The 22,697-nt window shown below is 36.4% G+C and overlaps 1 protein-coding gene across 1 annotated transcript in view; it reads right to left on the minus strand.

The window, feature by feature from the left end:
• The window catches only part of sac (sterile affecting ciliogenesis), a 515,109-nt gene that overhangs the window by 32,129 nt on the left and 460,283 nt on the right, over positions 1 to 22,697 (minus strand). The window contains exon 17 of the mRNA XM_090399395.1: positions 20,161 to 20,231. Within this exon, the coding sequence (XP_090255521.1) occupies positions 20,161 to 20,231 (71 nt within the window). The remainder of the gene's footprint in view (positions 1 to 20,160; positions 20,232 to 22,697) is intronic.

A 22,697-nucleotide genomic window follows, 5' to 3' on the forward strand; every position in this document is an offset into this window, starting at 1 on the left:
GCCTGCGTCTTATATTCTTCATGTATCTGTCCTCCACCCCTCTCCTTGTATATCTTCCATAATCTCTTTTTCAACTGCAGTTCCTGTTTGATATCATTTGTCATCCACTTTACACCAAATTGTGTCTGTTTCTTCATCCATGAAATACAGCGTACTATTCCTTACTTGCCCTCCTTGGAACTGCCCCTAGTTGATACCTGAGACTACTATAATCACATACCTTATAATTCCACATACCTTTTCTTTGATACACCTGCATGTCTGTTCATCTTCCCAGTCAAAACCACATGGTCACTCTCTCCAACTGGTGGGAGAGATGTCATAGAGGTGCCAAAGACATTTGTCCCTCAAGAATTCCAGAAATTCTATCCCCTTCTTACTACTTGCATTTTCCTCTTCCTAGCTTATACTGCTGTAGTTAAAACCCCCCATAACAATCATTCTTGTTGTACTTGCCTAGCTCAACTGCCTAAACATCTCTTGGTCCCCACCCTCTGTGCTCCCTGGTTTATAGCAACATCCAGCGGCGCATTTAGGTATTTCCTACCCCTAGGCCTGCAGAAAGTGCTGTCTCCCCATATTTAATGAACATGTTGATTTACATGCATAACCTATTTATATCGTAAATTCATAATTTACATTTTTGTAATTAAATATAATTACAAGAATGAGAGCCTGGAAATTTCCAATGCCCCTCAAAATTTGCTGCTCTAGGCCCAGGCCTATACCTAAATACGTCACTGGCAACACCCCAATAAATATCCTGTCTTGGCCACTTCTACCTCGCACCATATGCTTTCAGAACCATTTGTGTCACTTCCTTCCAAAGCCTCTACTCTAAGAGGACATAAGTCATCACTTATCATAAGCAGTACTATACTACACCACCATGATTTCCTTTCCTATCCTACCGAAAAATGCTGTATCCTGCCACTTCAATTCCGGTTATTATATCATTCTCTGTCAACCACGTCTCCGAGATCCCAATAATCTTTGGCCAGATTGATGCTATCAGCAATACTAATTCATTTCCTTTATTTTGGATACTCCTGGCATTAGTATAGAGCATAAAAATGTCACTGCTTCTATACCTATCATTGTCTCCTCTCGACCCCCTGGGCTCAATGTTTCTTGACGTCGTCCCCCAAGCACCCATTCCCACAAGAGGCCATCCCTGCTACCATCCACCCTGGGAATTCTAGTTTCTCTGCATTGACAAACTGACTAGTTCAGAAAACAACAATCTTTCCAGATGCCTTCGTCTTTCCTCATTCAATTGCAAGCAGTCTCTAGCATATGTATAGAACATTATAAGAATGGTATGATGCAAATTTGCTAACATAAATTGGGTAAGCATGTTTAACCCCTGTGAAACTAGTGATTTTATCTATTTTACTGTGTTATCTTCTTAGAATAATAACAATTATTATTATTATGTGACACCTCTAGGGAGTCCAAAGATTCACCGAGGGAGAGTGTAACAACAGCATTGAACGATTGATCCCCTTCTAACTACTAACCGTGCTCAAACTTGCTGAGCCATTAGTAGCAAAGGCTCTACCAATCGACCAACCTTTGCTGGCTAACTAATAACTAAATAAAAAAACTAATAATTAGTTTTTATAGTATAGAAGTATTACTGCTGATTTTCATGTATTTATGTATTTTATGTTTTCTAATATTTTTGAGTATTAGGTGGCAAAAAAGTTATTTTAATATTCAGATGGCTTAAATTTGTTGGGTGGCCCGGTGCGTTATCTAAAATTAGCAGAATTTCGAAGTCCATATTCTTTTTCTTTGTGTAACTTTCTACATCGGGTACAAAATACTTGAAAAACCAATTTTCAAACATGCTAGCTGTAACCCATGCCTTTTTGTTCGCCCGCCAACAAACAGGTAGGATAGACTTGTCGAGATCTTTCATCGCACGAGAATTTGCAGATCAGTTAATAAACATTGGTTTTGTCATGTAATCATCTGATGCATTACTACAAAATAGTAGAGAAATTTATCTTTGGAAACTTTGAATCCAGGATCTGATCTCTCATTTTTCGAAATATAGGTGCGTTTTGGCATTTTTTTCCAATATAACCCAGATTCATCCGCATTGAACACCTGGTCTGCACTGTAACCACCTTCTTTAATGATTTTTAAAAGTTCTGCTGGGTATTTCTGGGCAGCTTCAACATCTGCTGATGCTGATTCTCTCTGGATTTTAAGATTATACAAAGAAAACCACTTTTTAAAGTTTTCGAACACCCTTACTGGCAGAAAATCCATGCTGAGAGATTTTTTCTGAAGAATCTTGATCAAGTTCTTTTAAATGTTTATAAACTTTGAGAGCTTTTTTGCTTAATAAAGTGTCCATCCAAAGGAATTTTCTTCTGAGTGCAATCTTCTATCCAAATCATTAGAGATTTCTCCATTTTTTCTATTAGAATATCGCGAACATGAGCAATGCGCTTTGCACTTACCGTTGACCCAGCAATAACACTTTCTCGGATTTTATGTTCATTTTGTTTGATTGTTTGAATTGTTGATTCATTTAAATTCCAAGTCCTTGCAACAACTCCTGGTTTTTCTCTAATTTTCAGCTGATCCAAGATTTTAATTTTTTCTTCGAGAGAAATGAATTTCCTCTTCAATGTTGGTTTTTTCCCTTTCGTTACAGTTTTAGTGGCCATTACAATAAAAATAAACTTTTACACTAAAAAAAAAGCATTACATATGTATGTAACTCACCCGAAAATAAACTGCTCTGCTTGAGAATAACACACTTATGATTTTAAATGTGCTTTCACTAAATGGCGAACCTATGGCACTCGTGCTGGAGGTGGCATGTCTGAGAATTTTGCTGGCATGTCAACGATTTACAGGTGATATCCTTTTATACACTTCAAAATTATTCAAGTTTTTTTTTAATTGTTACAATACGTACAAGCTGAATTTTGTTTTACACAAGACAGCAGCTATAAAGTCATTTTGGTGTAGTATTAACAAATGGTCATGCAACCCAAGGACAAAAGGACTTTTCCACCTATCAGTTATCAACTTGTTTTTGAAGCCCACAGACCTTCAATCTATTCTCATAGGAAGCATTCATTCCACAGATCCATCACAATCTTTGTTGCTTGCCTCCTGATCATCTCCACCACTTCTTCATCACCATGTAATCTGGATGACCAGATGTGCATGCAGTAGTCCAGACGTAATTAATAAAAGTCTTGTATGTGTTCTTCAACAACCACATAATCTGATGTGTTGTTTTGGCTGCGGTTTTAACTACCTGTATACAATTATTCCCCAAGTCCGTGGCCTCATCAGTTTCCTGTAGTTCAGTTCCTTCAATACAATTTAAGGCAATGTAATTCCCAAACTGCATTACCCTACATTTGGCCACATTAAACTGGCAGCCATTTGCTCATACTATTGTATATTTATGTCATCCTGCAAGATCTCTACATCAATTCTTTCAATACTGTTCTTCCCTGTTTTGCATCATCAGCAAACTGACACATTTTCCATCAAATCATTTCCAATATCACTGAGGTATACACGTTAAACAAAAACAAAAAAAAAAAATACTGAGCCCACAGTACTTTTTTTTGTGACTGGGATACCATCATTTTACTTCTTAACTTCTCCATAAACCACTCTTTGATATCTGTCCATCAGCCACCTTCTAATTAAAATCACCAGATTCATATCCATCCCATTTGCTCTAATTTATGCACCAGGGTTCTTTCTATGTAGAAAGAGCCCTGGTGCATATATTCCCCAAGTCCTTGGCCTCATCAGTTTCATGTAGTTCAGTTCCATCAATATAGTGTAAGGCAATGCAATTCCCAAACTGCATTAGCCTACATTTGCATTACCATTTCCAACTACACTGTCAGGGTGCTTAAGGGTCAAAACTATATAACTAAGAGGAAACCTCCACATAGCCATTAAAGGAATGCAGAGAAGTGATCAGGGCTTCTGACCTAATGTCCAATCCTCACCTTCTTGTGGTATACCCTGTTAGATTATACCTGTTGGATTTCTGCTCAGGACATGGATTGGTTATTACTAACACAATGTTCCAACATAAAAATGTGCACAAATTTACATGGAGAGAAGAGGCAAGGAATAAGAAAAGTCTCATTATTGTTGACAGTGATGTCAAATGCCTTTGCAAAGTTCAGCAGTATCACTGGGTAGTATTTCCCTTATCTAACTACCTTGTCGGGGTGCTTAAGGGTCAAAGCTACATAACTGAGAGGAGACCTCCATATAGCCTTCAAAGGAATGCGAAAAACCGACCAGGGCTTCTGACTTAATGTCCAATCCTCACCTTCTCATGGTGCACCCTGTTAGATATCTACCTGGATACTGAAAGGACAAGGATGGGCTGGCAATTTGGGATTTAGCCGACCAAATTGTATTCTTATTGGCTTAAACCAAAATAAAAAATGATGGTACAACATGACAGAATTTCATGCTGGCTAAGGCGACACCTGGTTAAACAATGCCCCCATTATTTTTGCCAGGGAACCAGGGCAAACAGTGAAAAGTCAGCTACTGGAACAAATCCTAAAACCCACACCAACTCAACATCACCAGAGTTCAAGATCAGTACTGCTATCAATATAAGAAGATTGAATGACAAAGCAATGGAGCCGAATGAGGAATTGGATAAGACCAGATAGACATAATAGGGGTGACTGGGGGGAAAAAAAAACTGGTGAGATCTTTCTTAGCAATAAATACAAAATGTTATATTCAGGCAATGACAATCAAGGAAAAGGAGTAGCCGTAGTATTCAACACTAAATACAAGGCTAATCTTCTTGAATGGCAGGCAGTCTCAAGTAGAGTGATGTGGGCAAATATCAGAATGGGGAACTGGACAATGAGACTTATTTGTGTCTATGATATCACAGAAGGTTCCACTAAGGTAAAAGTGGAGGAATTTTTTGAAGCTTTAGAAAAAGCAACTGACACAATAAAAAAGAAAAACTTGGTCCTTCTTGGGGATCTAAATAGCAGAGTGGAAATGATTGTGAGCCATACAAAAATACATTGGGAAAATTTGGAGAAAAGAGCAAAGCAAATAATAATGGCAAATACCAGATGGATTTCTGTTCAGGACATGGACTGGTTATTACTAACACAATGTTCCAACATAAAAATGTGCACAAATTTACATGGAGAGAAGAGATAAGGAATCAGAAAAGTCTCATTGACTATGTTATTGTTAATAGTGATGTTTTCTCCCTGGTGCAGGACACCAGAGTGTACAGAGGATTAGAAACTGGAAGTGATCACCATTTAGTCCTGAGCAGGATAAAATTGAATATTGAAAATACTGAAAACAAGAACATGTAAGAAAGTTTTAAAGAAAATAAAAGTTGAGAAGCTTTCAGATGTGAACTGTAGACAAAAATACAAAACATTATCAAAGAAAAAATGAAAGAGTTTGAGAACAGGAACCAAACCTTGGAGATTCAGTGGCAAGCCCTGAAGAAAACACTGATTGATTCAGTCAGAGAGGCATGTGGTGAGGTTGTCTGAAAAGATAAAAAAAATCAGAACTCCATGGTGGACACAGGAAGTTAAAGAGGCAGTGAAGGAAAAGAAGAAAGCATATCAAAAGTTCCTGGCAAATAAGTCAGCTTGTGCTCTTAGAGAATACAGAGACAAAGGTAAGGAAGCTAAACTAAAACTAGCTAAACAAATGTCATGGGAGGACTTTGGTAAGAACATAAAAAAAATATCAAGAATGTGGCAAGATATTTTGGAGGTTGATGAAGAAGCTTAGAAATGGAGGAAAGATTCTGTAAAAGGAATTAGAGATGATAAAGGTGACATGAAAACTGGAGAAAAAGATATCCTTGAAGTATGAAGTAATTACTTCAAAAAATTACTAAATGAAACAATCAGTGATGACAGCACAGTGGTAAAAAAACACTGACCAGGCATGCAATCAGGAATACATATCCATACTTGAAGTAGAAAAAGCCATCAAAAGCCTGGAATGTGTAAAGGCAGCAGGAGTAGATGATATTTGACCAGAAATGCTGAAGTATGGAGGTATAAAAGTCTTACAGTGGCTGTACTGCATAGTTCAGAAGGCCTGGACAGAGAGACAAATTCCAGATTATTGGAGTAGAGTGCTCATAGTATCCATAGTACCCTGTTCCTGGTAAGATATATGCAAGTATACTTGAGAAAAGGTTGAAGATGATTGTGGAAGAGAAGCTTGGCGAAGAACAAGTTGGATTCAGGTCAAATAGAGGCAGTCAGAATCAGATTTTCACTTTACGACAGATAACTGGGAAATCATGGGAATATAACAAAAATCTGTATTTAAGTTTTATATATCTGGAAAAGGCATACATATGACAAAGTGCCAAAAGAGAAGCTATTCAAAATGCTACGGTTATATGGTGTCGATGAGGCATTATATTAAACAATATTTACCAGTCAGTCTTTATTTGAGTTTTAAGTCAGCAGCTAAAGGAAGTACAGGAAGGTGGTTTAATGTCAAATCTGGTGTCAGACAAAGATGTACATTATCGGTACCCTCTGTTATTCATTATCTGTATGGATCACATTATGAAGGAAAGTGATATTAAATCTGATCTCAAAATTTGCGATGTTAATCTCAGCTCTAAAAAGACAAAGACAAAGAAAATAGGCAGAAACATTGAAAATATCATCTGCATTGCGAATGAAGAACCTATAGAACAATTAAAACATTTCAGCTACTTAGGTATGATTTTTAGTGAAGATGATAAATTAAATATGGAAATAGACAACAGAATCAACAAAGCTTGTATGGCAGGAAGTCAAATCAATAAATTTATATGGAATAAGAGAGAAATTAATAACAGCAGAAATGAAGTTTATGAGAAAAACTACAAAGTATACAAAGTATATGCTAACCACTCGGCCAGCCAGGCTGGCCGAGTGGTTAGCGTATCTGCTCTCCAGCCAAAAGGCTGCGGGTTCGAATCCCGCTGTGGGCATGGATGTTTGTGATTGTCTGTGGAAGTGGTAGTGGTCGGTGGTAGATGGCGTTGGTGTAGTCAGTTGGTGGATTGTGAGTGGTGGAAACCGAATTGTAAAGTAAGCGCTCTCTCTCTCTCGATGAGTCTTTGGACTCCCTGGAGGTGACAAATAATAATATACCCTATTTGATCACAAATGAAACAAAGAAATTATGAAAGAAATAAACCAATGACTAGTAATAGAAAAAATTAAAAAATATAATCATAAATAGATGGAACACTTCAAAGAATGAAAACAGAAAGATTACCAAAACAAGCCTTCAACTACAAGCCATTAGGAAAAAGAAAACCAGGACGTCCTCTTAAACAATGACTTCTAAGGCCAGAACAGGCCATGCTAGGCCTAAATCCTTGATACGCATCATGATGATGAAGAGAGAAATTAGCCAAAATACTAAATTAGCTGTATACAAGACAGTATTCAAGCCAATTTTAACTTATGGATCTGAGAGCTGGGTCAGAAACTAGAGATCGCAGATATGAGAGTCCTCAGAAAGATTAGGAGCACGAACAGATGGCATCAATGGCAATATCATATTAAAATTGAGGATATTAGGAAAGAACTTTACATTGTCAGCATCCAGGAATGCATTAGCAGAGCTAATCTAAAGTGGTATGGTCACTTTAACAGAATGGGAAAGGAAAGATTAGCAAAACAAGTGTTCTCTGCCAGGTTGGCAGGAAAAAGACCCAGAGGAAGACCAAGATATAAGTGAATTGATACAGTAAAGTGTGATAGAAATATAAGATCTGATAATGCTGAAGTCTTGACCTTGAGAGGTAACAGATTGATTCAGAGGAAAATTGTAGATAGGAAGTTAGTAACGATGTAAATTTTTCATGTAGTGCTATCATATCCTGTACACCCCTTGAGGGTACATGTCAGGAATTTGATAATGATGATGAACTACACTGTCACTTTATATAAAAAGTAACAAATAACTAAGGCAAGACTTACCCTTCACAAAACCATGTTGCCCTTATAAAGTATCATATTCCTATCCATCTAGTCCTGAATTCTGTCTTTCATCAATTTCTCCAATATACCTTAACTATCACTCCTGAGATGCTGATCTTCTATAATTTCTACTTCTGTTTTGGAGCCACCTTTATACAAGTGGGACTATTTTGCCCACTTTCCAATCCACTGGCACCGTTCTAGTACTGAGGCTTAAATTAAATAGCTTGACCAGAGGAACTGATAATCCTCTTGCACATTCTCGCAACACATGGACTGATGTTCTAAAGGTACAGCAATATTCTAAGCACATCCATTTCTTTATCCTCTATTTCTATTCTTTCTGATGTTTCATCTGGCATGGCAACATTACCACTGATGGTACATCCTTGCAAAATGCTCATTCAGTACTTCATCTATTTGGTTTGCTTTTGTTACCTTCCCACAATAAGTACTTTTTAGAACAACTTTTTCTGCCTGCAACTCTGAGTAGGAAGATGAGAAGTGGTTTATTTGAGTTAAGGTGGCTGGACCACAGAATTCATTGCATTGTAGGTGGAATGTATGGACAGTAGATGGATTTAAAAAGGTATGTGATAGACTTTGTGTTTTTAAGATGGGCCTCCCTAATGGGTTCTTGTGACTACTTGGAGGTTCAGAATAATAAGAATAAAAAGAATAATAAAATATGAGGGGTTGGTGAGAAGTTCTGATACACACCTAGAAAAAATGATATTAAAGCAACTGATATAACCATAAGAAAGAACGTATCTTAAAACCCTTTAACCTCTATGTTTCATCCAAGTATAATAATTGTAACATTTCTTTCTTTTTATTTTCATTTTTGTTCTAGGTGTTTATCAGAACTTTTTAGTCCTCCCTCCCCTACATAAAGAAAAATCATGGAATATGATGAAAACATGTGAATATCCATTACATTTAGTACAAAAGAGTAAAAATTGTAGGATTACTACCTAGATATGACAGTACTGAGTTAAGAAGGAGGACATTGATAGCAAATGATTTCACACGCAGGCTATGTAGAAGATATGGATGTAAGTTTTTAGACATATGGGGTATGTTTGATGCCAGAAAAGATTTGTATAAGAATGACTGCTTGCACTTGAATTCATTTGGCATCAGAAGCCTGGAGAAATTACTTCTTGGTATGAGACTTAATGCAGAGAGTCAGGGAAACTAGATCAAGGAAGGAATAGGAAAAATGTGTGTGAAAGTTCAGCTATAGTATACAAACGTGATAAAGATATAAAAGCCTTTGAACAAGGTTATGTATGTGGAGAAGGAGTGGAAAAACATGCTTTGGGTTCAGACCTTTTAAGTATGCCTGGGGAGGGAAAAGAAAAAATTCTAGAACAAGACCAAATACATTGCATATCTAATTATAAGAATAGTCATAATTTATTATGTCTATACACAAATGCTAGGAGCATTAGAAACAAAGGGGTGTTGAGTTTGTTGCTTTATTGAATATGATGTGGCCTAAGATTATTGGCATTAGTGAAAGCTGGCTATCAGAATCAGATATGGTAAATGGGATTGGGTGTAACGGATATACTATTTGTAGGAATGACAGAAGAGATAGGAGAGGAGGAGGAGTGTTGCTAATGATATCAGATGACTTAAGTCCAGTTAGGGTAGAAATACAAGAAAACAATGATGGTAACAATGTCCCATGTAGCGATGAGTTTGAGTCTATTTGGTGTGAAGTGGAGGTTAACAGAATGAAATATATGGTGGGGTGTTGCTACAGACCTGGCAGCTCAGTTGTAGGGGACGAAGAAATGCATCACCAATTTAGTCTTATGGGTACCAAGCGAATGATCATTATGGGTGACTTTAATTTTCCAAACATTGATTGGGTAGAAGAGAAATCTCGTGATCAGAAAGAACAGGAATTTATTGAATTGTTGCGAGATAACTTTCTCAAGCAGCATGTGAAAGAAGGAACTCGAGGTCAATGAGTGCTGGATTTGCTCATAGCATCAGAAGGAATTTCTGTCAAGAATATGGCTATTTTACCACCAATTGGTGACAGTGATCTGTTCTTTCTTGGGAAGTAAATACTTCCCAAGAAAGAACAGAAATTGAAACTCCGATTAAATCAGGCTACATGGTGAATTAAAAAGCTGAAAATTATGATCAACTTAGAAGATTATTATCTTTGGTCCCATGGTATCAATTACTGAATGGAAAAAATGTCAGCAATGCATGGAAATCTTTGAAAAAGTGCTTGAATGAGGCAGTATCTGAATGTATCCCTAGTGTTTGAAGAGTAAATAGGTTGGGAGTGAAATGGATGTGCAGCCTTATTATGCTAGAGATCCACAAGAAGAAGATGATGTGGAAAGAATATTGTGAGAATAAGAGTGAGAGGTGAAATATATAAAGCTCATGCCAGAAAAGTAACGAGTATTGTGAGAAAAGCTAAAACTGAGTATGAAAAGAAATTGGCCATGCAAGCTAAAGGTAATCCAAAAGAATTTTATCATTATGCCACAAGCAAAAGAAAGAATGAATGTGGAAGAATAACTTTATTGAATACAGATGGTATACAAGTGTTGGAAGCTAAGGAGATTGTTCAGTTAATGAGTGCTCACTTTGCTAAAATATATCAACCAAGGCACAAACTTTGTTTGCTCACACTTGGATAAAGGATTAAACTAATTTTATTATACTCTAACCAAGTGAAAAATAAACTTTCAACACTATATATGCATTTTCCCTCTCCAATGAATTTGTCACTTTGTTATAGTATATAAGCACATTTTTAAAAAAATGACTCCACTTTAACAAGTCCATGCTGACAATCACAGATAATGCTGTTGTTATCAAACTACTTTTTTTATCCTAGATCTCACTAACTTCTCCAATGCCTTAATCACAACCCAGATATACAGATTGCCTGTAATTTGTATCCACAGCCTTATCACCTATGAAGTGGAACAATTTTAAATTCTTTCCCGTGCTGTTGTAAAACTTATCAAACATCTATGCCAAGACTACTGCCAACTTCTAGGAAAATTTCCCTTAAGTCATATGGTGATATATCATCAAATCTTATTGCCTCATTGATATCAAGCCTACTTATTTCCTCATATATCTTCTGCTCACACACAAGTAAGCCATCCTCTCCCATTTCCTCTATACTTGAGCTTCTCACAATTTCAAATGGAAAAACTCTCTAGGGAAAACATATCTAAATTGCAAAAAAAAAAAAAAAAATAGATGAAAAAAATAATTAATTTCAGAGAATATGTGGAACAAATAAAAGGATGCTAGATAAAAAATTAGAAACCCAGTTTAAATTTTATGATGTGTCAACTATCACTCTGTTATATGGTTCAGATATATGGACTGTTCAAAAGAAAGATCAAAGTAAACTAATAAAAGACAGCAGAAATTAGATTTTTAAGAAAATTATATGTTTTAATTGGGGTGTTTCAAATTCAGGGTATACCTATTCAGTGCAATCTATTGAGAGAACCAGTTGATAAAATATCCTCAAACTTGGTGAGTACACTAACCATATCATAGGGAAGGAATATTGACAATAAAAAAAATATTCAAAAATGACCAATAAGGGAAATAAGGAATTGTGATCCAGAAAAGATAATGAATTTTGCATATCAAGTGAGCCATCAGTGGTCTAAACCCAGAAGTGTGAAGCTACAGTCATTCAACTTGAAAGATAGGTTTCGCTTTGCCTGGACATGCCTTGCTTGTGAAGTGTTTCTGCTGTAGCATTACCATGAGTACTTTATCATATTTTAAACCATGCACTGCATGGTTTAAAATATGATAAAGACAGGCAATTTGACAGTCCAACCAGGAAAAAAAGGAGTAAATCTGAAATTTTGCAAAAGACTGAAGATGTGGCAACTGCAGTTATTGAGTAGTCAAATGATAATGCTGTAGGTTCATGAGGAATAATCACCCAAACAATAGAAATACATTATGTGAGCAGTTCCAAATGCATTTTAATACACACAGGGCTTTTTATTGCAGATTTCATATTGCTCCTTGGAACATACATCACTTGCATTTCATTAAGCACAAAATATTCTCATATACAAAAAAGGCTTGATATGGAGACTCAATGATCCATAGTGTGCAAGATAGGATGCCAGAGGAGTGTTTGCTTAGAGGAACAATAGAAAATGTGGCTACAATTAAGCAGAGTGAAAGGGTGGATGAGATAATTGTGATGGTGGGCACAAATAACTTGAGAGGCAGTGTAAATCAGGTGGCAAGAGATCTGAGATTCATGCTTGAGGTTGTACAGAAGAAAACTCAGAGGGAAGATTGTGTGTGTTGCCCAGGTATGATAATGCTGAGCTGAGTAGAAAAGCATTAATAATGAATAGAATAATAGCCAGAATGTGACAGAAGAGAGGCTTGGAATACATGGGTGCTTGGAAGGCATTTGAGGACAGAAAGAAACTATATGCAAGAGACTGCTTGCATTTCAATGAGGAAGGATGTAGGCATCTGGAGAGATTGCTGTTCTCTGAACGAGTCGGTGTGTAAATGCAGGGAAACTAGAATTATCAAGGTGGATGGTTGCAGGGGTGGCCTCTTGTGGGAATCGGTGCTTGGGAGAAGGGTAACTCTGAATCTGAAGGTAACAGAAGGTAACTCTGAGTCCAGTGGAGTCAGGAGGAGATAATGACAGGTATAGAGACGGTGACATTTTTATGCTTTATACTAATGCCAGGAGTATCTGGAATAAAGGAGAGGTATTGGTGGCGCTGATAGCATCAGCCTGGCCAAAGATTATTGGGTTCATTGAAACGTGGTTGACAGAAGAGGATATAATAACAGGAATAGAAGTGGCAGGGAACAGCATTTTTCTGCAGGATAGAAAGGGAAAGCGTCGCGGTGGAGTACTGCATATGGTAAGTGATGACTTTTGTCCTCTCAGATTGGAGACTTTCGAGGGCAGTGACACTAATGGTTTTGAAAGTATATGGTGTGAGCATATACTTTCTTGTATATGCTCACAACATATACATATGTGGAAGCTTGGAAAGCATTGTATGCTTTCCAAGCTTCCACATCCCACTGCACCTGAAGTTTGCATCACTGAATATGACTCTGCATGTTGGTTCAGATAATGTGACACTTGCATATTACGGTCCTATCCTGGAAACTGATGTTGCGAGCCTCAGATATAATGATTTTGTGAAGCTTTGCGTTGTAGTCGATGCCTGGAACTCCTCATTCAATGTGTCTGGCGACGAATAACGATTTTTGATATTATCTTTCGTAGCACCGGTTAGTGTAGTTCAGTCAGTGTGGTGGGTTATTAATTGTTGACCTGGGATGGCCTAATTTGTCAACAATTGCGAATAGGCCTGCAACCTGGCTCCTATCACAATGTTTCTTTCAAACTCCATCAGTTCCCTTCTAGCATCCATTTCACCGGGACACAACTGTACTGACTTGGGGGCATCATTTTCTTCCAATTTATACCGGCTACAAACACGTGACTCGTTACATGGGATGAAGCACTTTGTCCATGGGGGTGTCCGTTGACTTTTTTTTTTTATTGAACTCAACACTACGGACATAGGATATACCGAGGCGTACGGCTGACCACCTTATCCTGTGAACGGTTTGTGGTCCAATGAGAAATAAACCCTCGACACTGTAAGATAAAAGAGGGAAAAGGAAGATGAGATGAGATGTTTTAACTGTAATCCACGAGTGAAGAAGAGAGCACTTGGTTTAAAGTGGATCACAAACAATATCAAGCAGCAACTGCAGGTGAAAAAGAGATTATGGAAGAGATATAACAAGAGGGAGGGAAGGTGGAGAACAGATGAATGAAGAATATAAGATTCAGGGCAGGGGAGTGACTGATATGGTAAGGAAGGGAAAACTGGAATATGAGAAGAGATTGGCACTAAGATCCAAAGAAAATCCTAGGGAATTTTTTAGCTATGTGGCCAATAGAGAAATGATTGTGGAAGAATGATATTATGGGATAAAAATGGGAATGGAGTGACTGATGCAGAGGACATAGTGGAGTTATTCACTGAACACTTTATTGGAGTACTTCATCCTGGAGAAGTACAATTTAATACTAGAGAGATAGGGCAGGTTTGAGGTTTAGAGGTGTAAGAGGAGAGTGTGTTTCAAATACCGAGTACTCTGGATGTCAACAAAGCTGTGGGACTGGGTGGAATTTTGCCATGGGTTTTGAGAGAATGTGCTAAAGAAGTGACAGCTCCCTTGTCCTGGCTTTTCAATGAAAGTCTTGCTATGGGAAAAAGTACCCAAGGAATGGAAGGAAGGTAAGATAGTGCCATTGCATAAGGGCGGTAGCAGACTGGAAGTGTCAAATTATAGACCAGTTTGTGTTTCATCAGTAGTTATTAAGATCTTGAACAAATTAGTGAGGGACTATAAACAGCATTGGGCAGATGACAGTAATGTTATCTGTGAGAGTCAACATGGATTTGTTAAGGGATGCTCTTGCTTTAGTAATATGATTGCCTTTTATAATAACGTGACAAGAGCGGTTGATGAGGGAAAGGCATAATCTGCCATTTTTTTGGATTTTGCAAAGCCATTTGACAGGGTGCCACATGATAAGCTGATAGTTAAGTTGCAGAGAGTTGTGTATGATGAGGAAATATCAAGGAGGCAGAAACTTACAAGTGGGATCCCACAGAGCTCAGTACTGGGACTTGTATTGTTTAACTTTTATATGAATGACATTGTCAGTGGATTGCAAGGGGATATTCAGTTGTTTGCAGATGATGAGAAGCCAGGAAGGGTTATTAGTAACAGTGCAGATGTTGCAGCCCTGCAAGAGGATTTGAATAAACTGGACAGGTGGGCAAATGAATAGAGGTATCAGTTTAATGCAGCAAAATGTAACATCTTGAAGTCTGGGATACATTGATGGGAGGCAGCATACTTTGCTTCAGAAGCTGTACTAGAGGATGTAGGGGAGACAAGAGATCTGGGGGGTGATGATTGATAGAAACCTGAAATTCAGGGAACATACTGCAAAGGTGGTGAAGGTAACCCAGAGGATTGCTACAATACTGATAAGAACGCTGACCTGCAGAGATAAAAGAGTTGCGATTCCATTGTATAAAGCCCTGATCAGACCACACTTGGAGTAGTGTTCTCAGATTTGGTCCCCAGGATTTGAAGGGGATAAATTAACTGTGAAAAGGGTGCAGAGGCAGATAACAAAGTTGGTTTCAGGACTATGGAATGTTAGTTATGAGGATCGACTGAGGGAAAGTGGACTGCAGAGTTTGGTAGATAGGAGAGGTGATATGATTGAGGCTTTTAAACTGTTGAGAGGTAGTTACAGGATGAAGGAGTGAGGTCAAGGGAACATCCCTGGAAGTTATAAAAGGAAGCTGTGAGCAAGAGGGCGAGGAGTGGTTTCTTAGCATGGAGGGTGGTTGAACTGTGGAATGCATTACCTGATAGAGTGATGAGAGCACGAATGGTCAATGAGTGGTACGATGGAGTTTGTGTTTTCCAGGAATGACCTCCCACAATGAGTCTTTTGACTCCATGGAGACCTGAATCATAATATAATAATACTATATTATATTGTAATTCAATAATTATCATCTTCAGAGTTCTGTATCCTTGGAGAGTAATTAAAGATGAATGTGAAAGCTTTCCCAAGATTAGTAAACTTAACTTGGTAGTTTATTAGACTTCTTTTGGCTTTCCTCCTTTTCTTGACTACTCTTTATTTCGTAGTGTTCTTGTCACCCAGCAACAGCTGTTCTAAAAACAACTAATGCACATGTTCATTATGAGATACAAAGTGAAACTGAAGTGACAAAATTACTGCTGTTGATACAATGCCACATTGTACAGTAATAGTGATATATGAAAATTACTGTAACACAAACCTACAAATAATACACATACAACATTTCTGTGCCATTCCCTAAGGATTGCAACATACAGTAAGCAACATTACTATTTATAACTACAATGAAGTTTCTTTTATATCACTAACACTTGATCACATGGCAGCTCTGGTAATACTAAGCTTATAATGTATTACTAAATGTGAATACATACATACTGTATATTTTTAGATTACTTTATCACATAACAATACGTATTCCTCATTAAATTTTCACTAAGCATACATAAAACTGTAAAAAAAACGAACATCAAAATTTATGTGAGATATTTTACAGAGCATCCTGTAGAGTGATGAATCACATTTTCATGTTTGTGAAAAACAGCAAACACACCAAACTGCTGCATCTGGGCTACAGAGAATTCCCATGCATTTCAACAAGTTCTCTCACATTCGATAAAGGTCACAGTGTATATACAGGGTGTTCGGGATAAATTTGACATATTTATAATTAATTATATTTTTCCGTAAGTTACATGTATTAACACACACTTCTCTTCATTTAAAAGTTTGGACCCTTCTTCATTCATATACAAGATGTCAGAAAGGATGGATAGCTGGAACCCACCTGAATCATGGAAGAGAATAACTTGTATCATGATGATTCGTGCCCGCCATCAAAATAAGGATATTACGACTGCTGCCCAATGCTCCCTGAATACAGTAAAAACAATCAGGCATGAACTAGAGACTTGCAATGGTGACTACGAGGATGTAGCAAGAAGAAAGATCCCTAGCAGACGATCTGATTGCGTTCGTACAGCAGAATTCCTCGCAAATCTGCAGGAACAGGTGTTGAAGAACCCTGGCATTGGAATTCGGGCTTTGTTCGTGGAGTTGCTAACTGTAGTCAAGCCCTGGATAACAAGGGTAGCCAATGGTAGGCCGTATGTATGGCAGCAAGATTCGGCCCCTTGCCACACCTCTGGGAAAAGTCAAAAATGGTTGTCTGAAAATTTCTATGACTTCACCAGTCCAAATGTTTGGCCTCCAAACTCCCCAGACCTTAACCCCATGGATTATTTTGTATGGGGCGCAGTTGAAAAAGACACCAATCGCACTTCCAGTAATACAAAAGCCCAGTTAATGGATAAAATTAAAACAGTTTTTGCGGCCCTTCCCAGGGAGACTGTAGCATCAGCTTGTTCGAGGTTCCGAAGCAGAATTGAAGCTGTGATCGATGCTAATGGTGGTTATTTTGAGTAAATCTTGTTGATAGTATTGTAATTAACTCTGCCTGTAATGTTTTTTTGTCAATTCATTAAATTTAATAGATACAAAGAAGATTTTCTTTTTCCTTACGAAACTGTCAAATTTATCCCGAACACCCTGTATATATATAGGATTTACAGACCATTTTTCTTCAAAACAATCCATCACATCAAACTGGACCTGTGACCTTAATCGGTCATGGCTGAATGTTATTAATATATTCAGCAGTTTCTTCATTCCCCCAAATGCAGCAAAGAGTGTGCATGAACACAACAGTATTCATGCAAGATGGAGCACCTCCCTACAAAGGATGTGAAGTTCAACAATTATTTCGTTAGCATTTCACAGAGGAGAGAGTAATTAGTTGCTCATTTTCTATGACATGGCCATTGTGTTCACCAGATATTAATCCCTATGACTTTTGATTTTGGAGTTATATTAAAAGCATTTTAACCATTGTTAACAAACAAATTGAAAGAGCCTTAAGCGTTGAATTGAGTGAACAACAAAAAGGCTTCAGAAGAGGAATGGGAACCATTAATGCTATCCTGGAACTAAAAATACTAATAGAAAGATCACTTGAAAGAAATAGGAACACTTACATATGCTTCATAGACTTTCAGAAGGCTTTTGATTGGGTAAAACATAATAAATTTTTAATATATTAGATAAATTAGACATAGAAGATAATATACTTAAGATTATAAAAATGATTTACACCATAAAGAAAATGCAGATATTTAACGATGAGACTTTTGTAGTGAAAATAAAAAGAGGAGTTAGACAAGGTTGTATCCTTTCACCAAATCTATTTAATATCTATAGTGAGACAGTGATGAAAAAGATTGAAAAACAAAAATTAGGAATTAGTATCAATGGTATAAAATACAACAATCTTAGATATTCTGATGATACCATTCTAACAGCAGAAAACAGAAACAAATTAATCAAATTTCTGCAGCTACTAATTGAAGAAGGTAAAGAATTTGAATTAGATATAAATGCAAAAAAGATCAAATTTATGAAAATCTCAAAAGGCAGCAGATCCAAGCCAGAAATATTCATAAATATCATCATCATCATCATCAAATTCCTGCCATGTACCCTCAAGGGGTGTGTAAGATACGATAGTACTACATGAAAAAATTACATCGTTACCAACTTCCTATCTACAATTTTCCTCCAAATCAGTCTGTTGCTTGTCAAGACTCCAACATTATCAGATCTTGTATTTCTATCGTCTAAGGCACTTTGTACCGTATCAATCCACCTATATCTTGGTCTTCCTCTGGGTCATTTTCCTGCCAATCTGGCAGAGAACACTTGTTTTGCTAATTGTTCCTCTCCCATTCTATTTAAGTGACCATACCACCTAAGAATAGCTCCACTAACGCATTCCTGGATGCTGACAATGTCAAGTTCTTTCCTAATATCCTCGTTTTCAATATGATATTGCCATTGATGCCATCTGTTCATGCCTCTAATCTTTCTCAGGACTCTCATATCTGTGGTCTCTAGTCTTTGGTCAAGTGTTTTACTTCTGACCCAGCTCTCAGATCCATAAGTTAAAACTGGTTTGAACACTGTATTGTAAACAGCTAATTTAGTGTTCCAACTAATTTCTCTCGTATTCCATATGAATTTATTCAATTGACTTCCCACCATACCAGCTTTGCTGATTCTGTTGTCTATTTCTATATTTAATTTACCATCCTCAGTAAAAATCGTGCTTAAGTAGCTGAAATGTTTTACTTATTCCACAGGTTCTCCATTCACAACACAGTTGACATTTTCAATGATTCTGCCTATTTTCATTGTCTTTGTTTTTTTATTGCTGACCTTCATACCATATCTATTACAACAGTTATTCAATTTAGTCAGAGAATCTTGCAGACTTGTAGCGGATTTATTTAGACGTATAACATCATCTACATAAAGCAAAGAGCTGACATTAACATTCATAAATATTCATATTGAAAATTATGAATATACAACATAATACAAATACAAAATTGTGCATCATGTGCAAAAACCTTTCCACACATTAGTTGCATTCTGCTGCAGACAATGTTGAACTGCAGTATTTGCTATTGGTCTTGCATAAATGTCAACACATTGGACATCACCTCCACTGATCATCCAGATCTCCTTGACAGCTCACTGCAGCACATTAGCTCTATGGGATATGTTTTTTTGTATTGCATTATTTTATGAAACGAGTGAAATAAACATCATTGAATAACTTCATTTGTCACTGACTTTGAATCATTTCACAACCACATATTATCTGGTTTACATTAATTTCAATTTTCTCTAGCTCACAGTTTGATATTTCTCCTATTGGCCATTTTGAACAATTTTTTTTACTCTCAAATCTCTTCCTTCCTACGATCTGGTTAGGGTACCCTAACCGGGATGGGGGTACTTTAATTTGAATTACATTGTATAAAAAATGAAAATCTTACAAAAGAATTAGATAAAAACAGTTTAAATGAAATGATCAAGGAACATAGACAGAAATGGAAAGATATTGACTTACATAAGTAGATAAAAAAATAAAGGTAAGAAAATCAAGGGAGGAAGATGAATTCAAGATAAAAAGACTAGTACAGTGGGAAAAGATAAATGCCCAATCCTTGATGAAAGAGGAATTACAAAACTAATGTTACATTTTAAACATGGAAATTTTCTAATCTTTATCTGATTAGATCATGTGAAAAATTTGAATCACAATAGTAAAAAATGTGATTTAAAAAAAATCTTTTTTATATATAATCATAGTTATTAAACTATGATTTTATATTTTCTCTCAAAACAAATATGCAAAGCATTACTTCATTAGAAATAAAAGTGATAAAAAGGGTAATTTTTATAACTTGCAATTACAGTACTGAGTTCATCATATGTCCGTGAAATGAAAATTTAGTTTTTTTTTATATAAAAAGAAAAAAATAAGCTCTCAATTTAAATTAAAAAAAAAAGCATAACTCGATGTATATGTCATACCTCAAATTCTCCTTCAGGAAACTGAAATTTCCTAATTACAAATTTTATTTCTTTGATGGCATGGAGTATATCTAAATAAAAACAAAAAATACATCAAAATACTATTATACTTCATAATTTATTATATACCTTAAAAATGTATAAACTATTTATCTTTTCAGAACTCTGTAAAGAACAACCAGTGTACAAGTACATGCATGTCTTTTCTTTTGTTATGACAATGCAACTAGATATTTTCATAATAGAGGAGCACATGCCACATGGGGGTGGGGAAGGAGAAAAAACATAAAGAATCCTTATTTATAAAGAATTTCTTTTTTTATCAACCTTCATTATCCCTGAAGTTTTTATACAACTTAGTCTATTATAATAATTAAAAAAAAAACTTAAACAGCTGGAATTAACAGTGCAGAAATATGACTGAAAGAACAAACAGCTATGAGGCAAGAGCACTCTATGAGCTGAGTATTCTCCAGTCATTATACTATATGGATTCTAATGGGTGGTAATTGCATAAAATTATGAAGTCTTGGACTTCATGATATATAACATATAGCCTCTCTCACTCCATCAGATGGACAAATTGGTATCAACTAAAGCTTGGAAAATTAGGGCTTGGATTGGCCAATGAAATGTTAAAAACCAAGTGAAAAAAACTTTCGACGTCTATCTCTAATTCAGAGTATTTTAATAATAAGGTATAACACCTTTTGACCACTTCTATATGGGAAATATATGACATCTGCATTACTTTAACCTTCTGGTTCTAGCTCTCACTGAAGAGACCAGTGATGCACCCAGAGGGGTGGGAGGGGGCAAGGGAACCCCCCCACAAAGAAAAAGGAAAAAAAAAAAAACTAGAAAATTTTCCAAAAATCTTTTCCTAATTAAAATTCTTTTTTTTTTTTTTTTATGTTGTGTAGTGTCTTCTATTTCTATACTACTTAAGAATTAGTGGTCACATAAGGTGGGAATACTCTATAGCTCTTGGGAATCACGGCCACTGTGAATAAAGTAGAACTCAGGCAGACCAAGTGCTACCTCATTTGCCTCAGCCAGGCCAGAGGAGATCACAGGTATCATCTATTGGTGATCAATGCAGATGCTCAGTCATAGGTTGTATGCGATGCATAGTGTGTATTCTCAAATCTTCTATTCAACTCGGCTTCTCCAATTAATTCCTGAGTGTGCCACTCGATGAGACCTCAATTAAAGGTCAAAACAAGTCTGGGTAGTGGCCCTTCCTGTGCTTTTTGGCACACACACACCAAAAAAGGTGTGTGTGTGTGCTTCACATTATGGAATACTAAGGTAACTGATGTGAAGTCATTAACTTCTATATAGAAGTAGCCCAGTCATGAAGATACTTCACATACAAACATTGTTTGCTTACACTTAGATAAAGGATTAAACCAAGAATATAATTTCTGGAATCTATACTTTATAGTATAACCAAATGAAAAAAATTTCAACATCCATCTCTAATCCAGAGTATTTTAATAATATCATGATTACTAAAATAAAGGGCCAAAAGGCTTTAGTTCGGCAATGCAAAATTACATAAGCAAAGGGGATATTAGATGCAGCATTATTTCAAAGCCGAATGTGAAACTATGCAATTAAATGTGAAAAATACGTTTCTCTGACATTTCAAGTTCTTTAATACTGAATGAGTGTTTTTGCTCTCTTAAGGTTACTGCCTGGTCTCTGAAGAGACCAGGCAGTAACTTAAATAAATATCACATGATATTTACTTATGTAATATCATGTGATGCCTTTTGACTACTTGTATATGGGGAAATGTATGACTTTTGCATTACTTCGACAAATCCACCTGGTATGTATCCTGACGAGAGAAAAATAATTAAACAGTATAACTAGAATGGGAAGAATAAAATCCCAGGCCTCATAGTAAAGTTCTATCCCTAGATCATCACTTCCTGGAATTTTCTTGTCTGGCATTCTTTACAGGCTGTGATAACTTCGGATGCTATCTGTCAAGCCCATCTTGGATAAGAACAGTAAAACCATTAATGCTCCAAGAGTTATAATTTCCCAGTTCAGTTATCTTCAAACAGATTTTTAATTACTGCCTGGTCTCTTCAGAGACCAGGCAGTAACTTAAATAAATATCACATGATATTTACTTACGTAATATCATGTGATGCCTTTTGACTACTTGTATATGGGGAAATGTATGACTTTTGCATTACTTCGACTTTAGTATCTCTCCTGGGTCTGTATCTCACTGATGAGTACTCAAGGTGGTAAAATTTAAACAGGCAGTAAAACAGAATATGATTGAATAGGAAAAGAAACAGGCTTTCCTCAATAGAAAAAAGTTGAAAGACCTGTATAAAGAGAGAAGCTGGTTTATAGCAAATCAACACAATGGTATAGAATGCAGCAACTCTTTAGAAACATTAAAACAGATATAGAAGTAGAAAGGCAGAAACAAGTAGAAGAAAGAAATTTTAAAATAAGAATACAGAAGCACTTAGCAGATAGCCCTTCATTAGCTTCTTCAATAGACAATT

Source organism: Typopeltis vanoorti, chromosome 10 (assembly GCF_054136105.1).
Source record: "Typopeltis vanoorti isolate ZY-2024b chromosome 10, IOZ_Tvanoo_1.0, whole genome shotgun sequence".
NCBI classification, from domain to species: Eukaryota; Metazoa; Arthropoda; class Arachnida; order Uropygi; family Thelyphonidae; genus Typopeltis; species Typopeltis vanoorti.